At 52.0% G+C, this 12,887-nt stretch overlaps 4 protein-coding genes across 4 annotated transcripts; 1 reads left to right on the forward strand and 3 right to left on the reverse strand.

Moving 5' to 3' along the window:
• Nucleotides 1-2,214: 2,214 nt before the first annotated feature.
• PV08_11948 (uncharacterized protein) lies at nt 2,215-4,121 on the forward strand (the record flags this gene model as incomplete). The annotated part of the gene is made up of 3 exons (XM_016386255.1): nt 2,215-2,387; nt 2,457-3,996; nt 4,074-4,121. 3 exons carry the CDS (start codon nt 2,215-2,217, stop codon nt 4,119-4,121), a joined length of 1,761 nt encoding a protein of 586 aa, XP_016230063.1.
• A 383-nt stretch (nt 4,122-4,504) lies between these two features.
• PV08_11949 (uncharacterized protein) lies at nt 4,505-6,662 on the reverse strand (the record flags this gene model as incomplete). The annotated part of the gene is made up of 3 exons (XM_016386256.1): nt 4,505-4,943; nt 5,259-5,995; nt 6,081-6,662. 3 exons carry the CDS (start codon nt 6,660-6,662, stop codon nt 4,505-4,507), a joined length of 1,758 nt encoding a protein of 585 aa, XP_016230064.1.
• A 592-nt stretch (nt 6,663-7,254) lies between these two features.
• On the reverse strand, nt 7,255-8,072 carry PV08_11950 (uncharacterized protein; the record flags this gene model as incomplete). Its single annotated transcript, XM_016386257.1, has 2 exons — nt 7,255-7,823; nt 7,898-8,072. 2 exons carry the CDS (start codon nt 8,070-8,072, stop codon nt 7,255-7,257), a joined length of 744 nt encoding a protein of 247 aa, XP_016230065.1.
• A 387-nt stretch (nt 8,073-8,459) lies between these two features.
• Nucleotides 8,460-10,607, reverse strand: PV08_11951 (uncharacterized protein; the record flags this gene model as incomplete). Its single annotated transcript, XM_016386258.1, has 3 exons — nt 8,460-9,533; nt 9,579-9,935; nt 9,987-10,607. 3 exons carry the CDS (start codon nt 10,605-10,607, stop codon nt 8,460-8,462), a joined length of 2,052 nt encoding a protein of 683 aa, XP_016230066.1.
• Between the last annotated feature and the right edge of the window lie 2,280 nt (nt 10,608-12,887).

Genomic DNA, 12,887 nt, shown 5'->3' on the forward strand with positions numbered 1-12,887 from the left:
TAGTCAGGACGATGCCTGTGCTATCCGCCAGGTCCGGGGCCTCGAAAGATTCACCGCATGACTCGCATTCAACGTGTTTCCAGGCTGATGCAAAAGTACGGTCAGAAAGTAGATGATTTGCTAGACTTGACCTCAGTCTCTTCTATCCGACTCGCGCGATTTTGTCATAATACAGTGAGTGCCCTTGAGGCGTCCCGTCATCCCGCCCCATTGTCATGTTGGCTCGCCCTCTGCGTCTCTCCAGGTCCGCGTCCTTTCGCCGAACCGATTGATGCCTGGCCGGCCACATCGAAACCCTGACGACCTTCCAAGGTTCTCACCCTGTACAGCGTTTCTACAGAGCAAAACACTTGGCCCTTGCTTGAATAAGGCCCGGCGCCCTGGCCCTCCACCGCCCCCTGGAGACCCATCTCCACTCCCTTGTTGCGAGATTCACTACTTTGCTCCGTCAGACTCACCAGTCGGAGGTTGTCTCCAGATTGTCCGTAGTTATGCAAGGGCGGTGTGGTTCCCACTTCATAAGCGAAGCCTAGTCAGCCACCAATTGGGCCCCGGACTGACGGTATGCGGAAAATATAGAAACGCACAGCCATACGGAGTATTGATATGTCTCTCTTTGGCCCCAAGGAAGCCAAGACGATACAGAACCCGAATGTGTTGCAAGATCGAGATCTTTCGCATCGTTCCGTCTTTTTACAGCCGCAGACAACCCTTCTTTACAAGCGTGACGAGTGTGTCCCTGCGGAGCCAGATGGATCTCATGATACTGCAGCCTTACGGCCTCATCGCCGAAACCGCGACAAGGGTCCGCGGCCCCAATGAGCTGCCCGCCTTGCCAACCAAGCGATGAGATCTCTCGACAACGCCACCTCGAAGAAAGTCATATGTGGCGCTTGCGATTCTGCTTCCAGAGTGTGGAATGCCTCGCCGCCGCGGAGTTTGATGCGAGAATATTCGTAAGCAATCCCAGTGAAATGCAGATCGTTACTCAATGCGATACGCCCGTAGTCGCTCAGCTGAACCCAAGGGTTACAATTCAATGCCACGGTGAAGGTCATACTTACAACCTGGGAGAAAATCTCTGTAACTTCAAACGCAGAACCCGACGTGATACTTCTTTCCACCTGGTGGGTCTTGACTGTTGCAACCCTCTTCAAGATGTCGAACTGTGTATTTCGGAACCAACCAACAGAAAGAGCACGGGTTGCCAGATCGTGGTATGGAATCTACGGGTTGGAGATATCCGCGAAAATCTGCCTTAACAATTTGGATTCTGGGGGTGGCCGCTTGTCCTGAGAAGGCCTGAAAGAAACATCATGCAACTGATATGACCGCCAATGCTTCAGCTCCGGCTCCCAGTCGGTTGGTTGCTTTGTTACCGACCATCTGGAAATTCTAGAACCACTTGGATCATTGTTTGCATCCAGGACCAGGGCATGTAAGCATTCATGGTCGTCGAAGCCACGAGTCATGGTGCTCCACTTGGAAAGGGTGAGTGAGCAGAGTCGCGTTCTTCTATTCACAGGGGTATATCCGTCCAGGCATCCAGTGAGGATATCCACTCCAGGCTATGCCCTTTGGCCCTAAAGCCGTCGTCTCGTTCATAAGGGCAATAGGGCCTCATGAGCACAGCCCTTCTTTGGGTATACCCCCAAGTTCTTTTAACCTGTCAAAACTCTATACAAGGCAATGGTGTTCCTTACAATCTTGAATGCCGCCAGGTTCGAGAGATGCGAGGGTCGACCGTTTCACTCGTTCTCTGTTCAGCTTTGAATTTGGTTTTCAAATCATCCCCCACCAATCCCAACCTCGGGTCCCATTTCGGTGCTCACCAGAGACAGCTTCAGGAGTCCATGGCGATGCTGAACCTGGGCGACATAAATTTCTAAGAGCAACCCTTCTCCACAACACAAGGCCGAGACGACGACAAACCTCTGGTATGTCGGTGTCTCTATTGGACACGCTCAACTTGTGTAGCCGGTAGGAGCATGGAAACACGGGGAGTACCCCCATTGGCATCTCAGGCGTTATCCTTACCCTCGACAATCTCACCCGAACCGTGCTCCAGCGGCGTCGTTCTTCATTTTGGAATTCACATCGGAACAAATCACGGTCCATCCATCCATTATCATTCCTGACTGATCATCGCCGTCGTGGTGGTGTCCGCGGCCCTCATTTATATCTCTCGATCCTTCGGGATAAATAGAGACCGGCATGAACAATTCCCAGGATGCAGTTGTTCCAGAGCCAAATTCGCCTCCTCAAAGTGCCATGCAGCAGTCCGAACGGTCTCGTACCAAGAAGTGGGCACCGAAGACGTTCAACGGGTGTCTCACGTGCAAAAAGAGACGCATCAAGTGTGACGAAGGGAAACCCTTCTGCCAAAGGTGATGTTGTCGTCCCGACCATATCTTTTCGAAAGGCTTCACTCACTAACATAAAGGGGAGGGGCATAGGTGTTTAAAATCAAACTTCGAATGCGGTGGCTACGCACCACCCAAGATACGCCTGTTCGAACCCACCGGCATCTCCTCTCCCTCGTCGTCCTCGGCAGGGCCCTCGTCGATAGCTCCTTCTCCTCTGCCCGGTATTCCAACCACCAGTCCTCCTCCCGAGAACCCTCAGCTCCATTCGTACCTGAACTCATACCCGCATCCGCAAGAGCTAGCGTTAGTTCCCAGCTTTGGCACCGAGGACGAATACCGCTCGTTCCAGTTCTTCATCGAAAAGACGGCGAGCCTGATCTCGGTCTACTCGCAGCCTTATCTGTGGACCGTGGTGCTTCCACAGGCTACTTGGCAGCAAGCTGCCATCAAGCACTCTGTTATAGCCCTGGCTAATCTGCACCAGTCGCTCACGGCGTCATCAGGGGCTGCTGGTGGCTCGCCGACGCAAGCAGGCCACGACTCCGTGGTGACGCACTACAACGCCGCGATCCGGGCGCTGCTCACACAGAAGCCGCCGATCGACGTCGTGTTGGTGTCGTGCGTCATCTTCTGGTCCCTGGAGAATTTCAACGGCAGCGAGAAAGCCGCGTTCGACCACATGAAGGCCGCCATCAAGATCCTGGGCGAGTGGAAAACCAACAAGCGCCGCCGCCGCGCCGACGACCCCGCTCACGATCTTATCTCGACGTATATCGAGCCCACCATAAGAGACGTGGTCAGGTTTGCGCCGGTGGCTCGTCTGGAAGAGCTCGAGGGCCAGATCAAGTCGGTAGGGCTCAGTTCACAAGACGTGCGCGTCATAAACCACGGTCTGGGCCAATCGTTTGAAACGCTCAAGGACGCAAGCACGTACCTGTCCGAAGGCATCGCGGACATTTTGAGTTTGATGGCACTGGCTTCGTCCATGGACCACGAAGGAGCTGATGTACCACCGGAAAATGTGGTAGAATCCGTCAACGAGCTCGACGCGAAGCTGTACAAGTGGATCAACCTCTTCCAGAAACTCACCTCGACCGGTCCGGTGCGTGCGAGGCGGATGCTCGTGGTGCATCATGTTTCCGCATACATACTGCTGGACCTGGCCAAGGACCAACTCGGCATGTCTGAGGAGGAAGTTCCGCAGCAGCTTCCTCGCTGCCGATGGAGTTTCATCGTCAACGAGGTTGAAGACATGCTCAAGCACGGCCAAGGCCCCGTCCAAAAAGACAAATGCAGTCGTCTGTTCGCGAGTTTGGGGATCATCCCGCCCATGTTCCTAGCCGCGACGTCTGCGCCGAATGCGGAAATCCGAAGACGTGCAACCAATGCCATCAGATTGATGAGCGTGGCCGCCGAAGGACCGTGGAATTCAGAGGTCGCCGCGAAGATTGCCGATGCCATGCTCGAGATTCTATCGATGCAGCGGTCACTTGCCCCGTCGGACGTCACGCTCAAACAGATGAGGTTTGGCGTGGACACGAGAAGATCGAGGTTGTATCTGCGATGGAACGGAGAGAATCATCACGTTGATAAAGAGATGGAAATTGATGAAATTCGGCCGGTGGATCCGGTATGTACTCCGTACACGCCGAGTCCACACCTATAACCCCCTATTGAGATGTTTGACTGACCGCTGAAACGTCACAGAAACTGCCCGAAGTGATCCAGCATTTCGGATATTGTGTGAAAGATTAAAGTGTTTCGGGTATTATATGAGTGATGAAGTGACTGTATTCGCTGATAAGACGCACACAGGATACAGTTTAGCCAGCCCTTACTTGGCCCCTCTGAGTTCAGCCTGATTAAACTATACAGCAATATATCAGCCTTGAATCGAGTGGAACCTATATCGGCATTTTTTGTTATTACTGGAGAATTGTCAAATGTGTACATATACCCAACAATACATTGGGATACTACCTGGGAAAATAACACGGAAAGGAGTCAACAGTTGATCACCTAAATATCTACCTAGTATACATACATGTTCTTGCTTTTTGTCGTTACTGGGCGCTACCTGCATACACAAGCTCAGATAGGGTAGTAAGTAGCTCGCGGGGGCGAGCAACGGGCCCTCATCATTTCTCTCCGAGAGACGGTGATCGCGGGGTGACGACGCTCTGACTCTGACTAGCTTGCCTCGACGACCCTTGTCTGCTACTGTTGATACCCGCAGAGCCGTGGTTATTGACACTTGCTTCCCGCTCCAGGAAATCCTGCCACAATTCCGACAGTGACTCCTTGGTACCTGGACTCGCGACATTGTCGGGCGCAAAATAGTCATGGTGCTGTAGCGACGGCGTGCTCGGCGTCCGATGCACGATCGGCGACCCGGGCAGTCGCAGCGAAGAGCTGGTGTTGGCCGCGCCGCCACCGCCCGGCCTCGCGAGCCCGGCTTGTTCGCGTTGCTCGTCGGTCCACCCCAGCAGCGCCGCGATGAGTTGTAGGACCTGGAACTTTTTCGGATCGGACCGGTCGAGGTGGAGAAAGTGTAAGAAATGGTTGGTGACGATCTGTCTTTTTTTGGTTCAAGGAACAAAGCATGCGGGCGTTAGCTTTCGTCTACACGGTATTCAAGACGTGCCGCGGGGTGACCTGCACCAGGGAGACGGGGAAGAAAAGGGAATACGGCGGGATTGTAAACGGAGAGGGGTGAGCAGGGGATCCTTGGTTCTCGCGGGCCGACATCAGATCATATACAAAAAAGTCAGACGCGCCTAGTTCGGCGGTGCTTCGCTTCTCACGTATAGGGGTACCCTTGCCGGAACACGCATACTTTCAAGCCGACCAGAAAGGCAATAAACGAATCAAAACCAAAAAAAACAAACTCACCTATCAACATTGTCCTCCGGCTTGCCCTTTTTCAGGAACCGCAAAGCCTTGGTCAAGTGGTCGTTGAGGATCACGGCCTCGTGTCGCAACTTGCCAATCAGGAGATTCTTCTCCTTGACCTCCTTCTCGAACGGGAGGGCACGCTCAAGGTCTCGTTTGGTGGTTTCCAATTCCGCACTCATCGACTCGTGCTGCGCCTGGAGAGTCGACACCTGTGTGCGTAGCGAATCCTGCTCGGCCTGGTTTGTCTCGACGAGTTCCTTGAGTTCCTGTTTCCGCACATTCTGGATCTCCTGCAGCGCCCTCTGGAGGCCGTCGACGGTCGAGGACTGCGTGTCTCGCTCCGCCGTGACCTTGTCGTGCGCTTCGCGCAGCGAAGCGAGCTGCTCTTCAAGGTCCGCCGCCCGGTCCGCCAGGTCGCGCCGGAGCGTGCGTTCTTCCATGGCCAACACTTCCCAGTCGTGCATGGCTTGTTTGGCATTTTCGAACTCTTCGCGCATGTACGCCTCGGATTCCACCAGCTCCTCTTTCTCCTTGTGCCAATTTTGTTGAGAGAGGGTGAGTCGGTTACGTAGAGTCGAGAGTTCCTTGGATTGTTCGGCGTTGGTGGCTTCAAGGGTGGCATTCCGCGAGGAAAGTTCGTCGACTTCGGCGGTCCGAGAGTCGTAGCGTTCTTGGAGGGTCGTGTTTTGAGACTCGAGTTCGTCTATGCGCGTGCGTGCTTGGGAGAGCTCTTCCTGTCGGAGGCCGGGTTAGTAGTGGTCACGGTCGTGAATAAGGGGACGGCGCAGGGTAGGTTGCCATCTCGACGACGAAACGTACTGCGTCTGCCTTCAACCGCTCGCCGAGTTGGCTGCGGATGGTATTCACTCTGCCCAGGAGCGTCTGGTATTGTTCTTCGGCCGTCTCCTTCTCTTGCTGGGCTTCGGCCAGGTCGTTCTGTACCGTCTCGAGTTCGGTGGCGTGCTTGGACTGGAGTTCCTCGAGGGATTTGCGAAGTTCCGTGACTTCAAGACGCAAGGCATCGCGGTCTTTGACCAGGGCGTCGAATCGTGCCGCGGCGTCTGTATCCGGATTGGTGATGTTGTTATTCTCCTCGGTGGGAATGGGTTTGGCAATGCCGTTCGTCACTTCTTGTGCCGTCTCCTCGGGGACATCTGTCTGTGTGGTCGGAACCGTGCGCTCTTCGACATCTGTACCGTCGCTTTCTGCGCCATCTTTGGACCCCGAAGCTTCTGTAGGGGTCTGAGGTTCTGCCGGTGGGGTGGGAGTCGAGTCTGGTGCGTTGGTGCCCTTCTTCTTGGGCTTTTTCTTTTTCTTGGATTTCTGGTCTAGGAGCAACATTAGGACGGAGACGTGAAGGGTGAGGGAAGTGTGCATACCTCCAGACGGCATCGAGGCCATGTTTGCCGACGACATGATGGCGCGTTACAGAAGAAGGCCACCTAATAACACTCGGTTGGCCGATTTTCCACTGTTTTATTAGTTGCACACGAGAGTAACAAAACGTGTCAATATTTCCCCACGTGGCCGCATTGACTCAGGAGCGCAACAATAACGCCCCAAGAAACTCGTCGACCAAGGGACGTGTGTGATCGGTTATTCTTCTCTCCGTGCCATCTTCTCTGTCAGGGGACAGTTTGCGGATCGTCGAGAGACAGACAGATTCGCCAATGGTTGAAACAAAGACGACTGTGGCTGGATTATCTCAAGTTAAGCGCATCCATCGGGACTTTGGTAACACCACCACCCACTCACTCCGATCGGGGCTTCACTATTGCTGTCTACACGAACAAAGTTGAAACACCATGATCCCACGCCGTCACAGCACGTTCAGTAAATCTGCACTGGGTGGCCAGTCGACGACAATGTGTACGTGTCACGGTGCAGGGCAGTCAAGAAACAACTCCCTCACCAAGATTGTCACCAAGTAATTACCTTGGGTATATATAACGTCAAAACAGGCTCACAATATCATCATACTCCCAGGGTATCATCACTTCATTTCGTCCACAAACAGCCCTCTCATGCCCTTCAACAGGGTGCCAATCTCTCTGGTCGAATTGAGTCGGTCCACAACCTTCTCAACCTTGACGGCATCTAGCTTAGGTTTCATATAAACCACCTCATACCTGCCACTGCCCGTGGCCGGCACCTGTAGTTCAAACGTGGCTTCTCTTTCGTCGTTGTTGGGGCCGCCACCCTTCAAAGGTGGAAACATGAACACAATCCTGACCCTGCTCTCGTCACCGCTGCCTTCGATGCGACAGCCGAGATACGTCTCCCAGAAATTCAGCTCGGGTCCATTCAACCGACTTTGTCCGTCCATCTTTTCGGCGTATTCACGCTGCGCCTGTAGCTTAATGTCGATCTGTCGCTGTGTCTGCGCGATCGCGCTCCTGAGCCGGTCACAGGTCGCGGCCTGTGTGGCTTGGTGGGATTCCAACTGAGATATCTGCGCGTGCATCTCGTTCTTCTCGGCCTGCTCCCTGGCAAGGACATTGCTGTGGTTCGACAAGGAGGATTGCAATGTGGCGATCTGAGTGGATTTCGAGCGTTGTTCCTCTGCGTGGAATGAATGTTCAGTCAACCAAATATCCCGAAACGAGCTGCCCAAAATCGGAGGTCAAAAAGCCTACCGTTTAATTCTCCCAGCCGTGCTCGAAACTCGTTTCTCTCTTGCAAAACGCGTTTTCTGCCCTGTTCGATAAACGCATCGAATTTAAGCGTGAAGTCGGCCATGCGCTTTCGCAAATCGTCGAAATTGAAGTCCACAGCCGGTAGTTGGGTGAGGGGGTTGTCGGAGTACGACATGGTGGTCGCATTCTGGGATTGCGACGCGCGCAAGGACGAAGTACTCGTTGAGAAGGACGCTGGAGGGATTGAGGTGGCCATTATCATCATTCGCTTTTATTTGCAGAGGTGCAGCGTGGTTGCAGGTGTCGAGAGGATGCTTCGATCAACGCGCGTGGGTGTTGAGTTGTACGGTATGTGCTGGTCGTCCAGGGCAACCGAACCGCGCACCACTTGGCGCTCATGAACATGAGCGGGAGCATTCTTGAACACTCACCCACCCACTCACTCATCTACCTATACAGTGTACACATACAGCAGTTCCATTTCATGGTAAATACAAACAACACCATCATCCAGAATCGATTCTCGCTCGCTTGAACGCTTTACATAATCATCCCAACCCCATCACTTGAGCGAATCATTTCGCAATTCCTGAGCCAACTCCTCCTTTCCTTCGCTATTCTCCGAACTCGCGTCGCCAGCATCCACGCTCAAGAGTTGGGCAATCATGCTTTCCATCCTTGCCATTGACTCTTCCATATTATGCAGCCTTGCGTTTGCTTCCAGAAGGCGAGTAGCGGTATCCCCGTCCTCACTGAAATCTACTATCGAGTCCATCCTTGCGCCTCTCTTGAGCTTCCGATATCCTGGTGGATGATCCGCCTCGTCATCAGCCTCACTGGAATCTGCAAATTCCTCCTTGATGTGCTCCGTATCTTGTGAATCTTGTCGACGCCTCGGCCTTGTTGTTTTTGGGCTTACAGATCTTGCTTGGTTGGTATCAAACGTCTTACTTTGCCCTCGCGAGGCTGGTGCTGGTCGAGGTCCCTTGCTTATCGTGTTGTCGAGGGCTTTGCTGATGCCATCAGGACCTTGCAGATCATCTTCTTCTGCAATTCTCTCCAGAACAGATTCGGGGCAATCAATGTCAAACACCGCATGTATATCTCCGTGCACGGTAAATCTTGAAATGGCCCAATATTGTCCAGCTGTTGCTTTCGGACCATTGGCATTTTTCCAGTCAATTTTTTTATGTTTGAATTTCTTGTCTGTCACCCACAAGGTCCTTCGTTCGTACAGAGAGATCAGCAACAAAACAGGCAAGTTGAGAGTCCTAACCGCAGCAACATTGACCTTGTGAAACATCCGTGGAGACATAGTCCATTTCAACGGCAACATGATGATGAGGGCGAGTATGTTGAATGGTGGTAGATACGCGAAGATGGCGTCAGACTTTACACCTTCGAAGGTAAGGACTGCTCGTCGGAATTGTATTTCCTGGACAGCGGTGCCGACGATGCTGCTGAACGTGTTTGTCAACATTGACACGAGTATCGTCAAGAAGAGGGTGTTTCCCAAAAAGGCAAACATGACCATCAATACTGGTCCAAGAAACCAGTGAAAGTCAGGAGACTCGCCGATGCCAGTGCCATCGAGACCGAACCAGATCCAGATCATCCACTTGCCAATTGTCACAGACTAGAGCAGGTCAGCCGATGGTATGTGCGATAGTATACGACTTACTTGGTGAGCTCCCAGCCATTTCAAACTCAAGAGGAATCCAGCAAAACACCATACCGCGAGAACCGTGAGGTTCATAAAGTCAACCATCATAGCTCGGAGTGACAAAAACAGCAGGTTCTCCGACATGACGTTGAATGCCAGGCGTGGTATCAAGACTGGGGCTGCACAACTCAGAATGTCAAGGGCAGTCCGCGCCAAAAGTATTGACTGCTCTTCATCATGTATCCGAAATGCGTGCAGCCGTAAAACCAGGTACACGAAAAACAGGGAACAGAACATTACATCGAGAAATGACCACAGGTTTTGCGTGTAGACGACCCAGCCGTGCTCCAAGATGGAAGCAAGTTGATCAAGCATCTGCTTTGTCAGTTTCGTTGAGGCCGATAGGCGAATTGGATTTCAACATACCCAACCGGAAGCATACACATCAAAAACAGCTTCGACGAGAGTATAATCGGTATTCGATCGACCTCCGCGGCCAGCCATAACCGCCAAATACAGTCCGAGCAGGATGGCGAACTGGCACACCTCAATAAGATTCCGTATCCGGGGGACGATCAAGCGATACTGGTTGAGCAATGGCGCCCTTCGCGGATCGTACAAGGAGATGGGTCGCTTCTTCCAGTGGTCCGGGATGATATCGATGAAGCTGTTTGGGGTGTAAACTATTTTCCCTCGGTATATGGCATCGACGACTTTCTGGCAGGCGCTACTTGCCAGAAAACTCTTGCTTGCACTTATAATGGCTACTTCGAGGGCAGTCAGCTTCCTCTCGATTTTCCCGCCTCGGTCGCGCTTGGCCCAGTGCATGGCATGGATGCTCTGCTGGTAAACGTCATCCGGGGCGCCTTGGAACGGCTCAAAGCCTGCTACAAGGATGTTTGCCAACTTAAGGAGACCCCGCGGACCGGGATTTTGCTCATTGTACCGACGAAGAATCTTCTCGGCAACCAGCTCGCAGAGGAGAGCCCTGGTCAGATTGACTGTTTGATGATGAGTTGCGTATGACTGCTCGCGGATGAATTGCATGCGATTGACGAGAAGGCAGTAGACTTGAAAAAAGAAACAAAGTTAGCGTGTATCTCAGACGACTGTTGAGATCAAGATTTTCTCAGAAAAGGGTGATTGTGATCGGTATCACGGCCAGCACGCACCAACAGAGAGATCTTGCATTTCATACAATGCGTCAACTAAGGGCCGAACCACCGAGATATTCATCCGCGGCGCTTTGAGCTGATCGAGGGAATAAGGATCATCTATGATTTTCGCGGAGAGATGCCGAGTCAGGGTCATCCTTGCAAGGAAGGTATACAGCCGTAGTTGTTGTAAATGCAGATCATACCTATACTATTGATGATGTCTCTTCGAATGCTATATTGATGAATTGATTTAGCGTTAGTGTCCCCAACATGATTAAATACACCTTGGGGATTTGTATTGTTGTGACGGGTATTGCAAGGTAAGTTAGGCTACGCCTTGGAAAACTTGTAGGTAGCTAATTAGGTAGGGAAGCAGGTACTTAAGCGGGAAGTCCGAAGTAAAGAAAGAAAAAAGGAGTAGAGTCAAAGACACACCGGTGAATGTTCTCGTATACGTTACAATGCATATTTCCATACGGGTCTGCCGCGCGAGGAGGTTCATGGTGCGCGCTCGTCCAAGTGCAATGCGGCGGGTAAAGGCCATCGCTGTCGGCGACGTCTTCTTCATCGTGCTGCGACGCGAGGAGGGCCTCGGTCTCACCTCGCTGACGGTTGAGACGGAATTGATGGCTAAAGCCACGCGAAGAAGAACTCATAGGTGGACGAATGCGGGATTGAGACCCTGATCGACCCGGTAGAGGAGGAGGCATGGTCGAGAATGAGCTTTAAGTCTGATCAGGGTTCGAAGCTTAGGTGAAATGGGGGGTGAGTGGTGATGAGGTAAGGGAGAATTGCGAGTAGAGTACGAGGTTAATGCGTATTGGATGAACCCTTATCAGGTAGATACTCAAGGTAGGTAAGTATTGGTTCCTAGGTAGGGTAGGTTATTTCCATGATGGGCGCGAAGGTCGCGAGGAGGAGAAGAAGTTGTAAATATTTCAGTTCATGCAAGCTGGAAGCTTGATGCCAGAGCATAAAAAGCAATTACCGACACCTGTACGGAGTATTCGTGGCTGTCTCGAGTACTTGACTTGTTAGGGGAGGATGGAGTGAGTTGGATACGAGGGAGGTTGCTACGAGGCCAATTGGCGACAACGAAATGACGATAAGCTTATCGCACCAAAGCTTTTCTTTTGTCAGGAATTTTATGCAAGCAGCTTTGGAATATTCCACGCTACTCTGTAGGGGGATTCATATCATGAATTAATATCTCATTACGGATTACGGAGCACCACCATCTATCCATCCATATATCCATATCCACAATGCAAACATACCTGACTTCAACGCCTGCCAGAGTACGGAGACTTCGTAGTCGTTCATTATTCGGTAACCTGCTTTTCATGGGCACATCGTTCAGTCTTCATTCACCTGGAATGAATCAGTGTCTTTGCATTTCATGCCACGGGCGTTTGGTCTGTACATTTCACGCACAGACCGATTTCAAAGGCTTGTTGACTTGTCGGTTGATGGAATTTTGTTGTCATAAAAGAATCATCACAGTCGCCACAAAGGCCAACAACATCCCATACGACCAAATACTCGTCATACCTCCTTCTTGGCTCATGGAATCGTTGCTCGCCGATACGGACTTATACACAATCACTAACCCGTCACTTGTCGTTGTTGACTTGAATCCCGGCGTTATCGTAGTGTGGATGGTATCTGTCGTCGTACCGATCCAGACACCCCCTGACGATATCGGTCTAGGTATATTGCAGCAATTCGTCTCACACTGATCGCAGCACTCCCAGAGCGGCATTGTCAATGTTGCGGGACACCGAATGTAGGACGTCACGGGGACAATGACATCTGATTGCCTGGGACATGTCGAAATGCCAGAGTCGCTTGAAGGGTGCAAAGGTTAGTTTAGAGACGTTTCAAACAGTCCGACCGGGAGGAGCAATATGTATCGACAATATTTACGCAACGGTGGTCGTAGTGGTAGGGGTAGACGGAAACAGATGATACTTACTGTGCTAAACAGTTGAAAGAGAGATTGAGGAGAGGAAGCACGAGTAGGGTGAGGAGGAAGTCCTTCCACATCGTGACATGGAGATTTCCGCAATTGCTATCGCAATTTGTAACCCTGCTGGATCAGGGTATGAATCGCTTTGCCAGTATAATTTGTGTTGGATAGCGAGAGGGCGACGAGTGCATCTGAAGTGGG

The sequence above is a fragment of the Exophiala spinifera genome (assembly GCF_000836115.1).
Source record: "Exophiala spinifera strain CBS 89968 unplaced genomic scaffold supercont1.11, whole genome shotgun sequence".
In the NCBI taxonomy this organism is placed as follows: domain Eukaryota; kingdom Fungi; phylum Ascomycota; class Eurotiomycetes; order Chaetothyriales; family Herpotrichiellaceae; genus Exophiala; species Exophiala spinifera.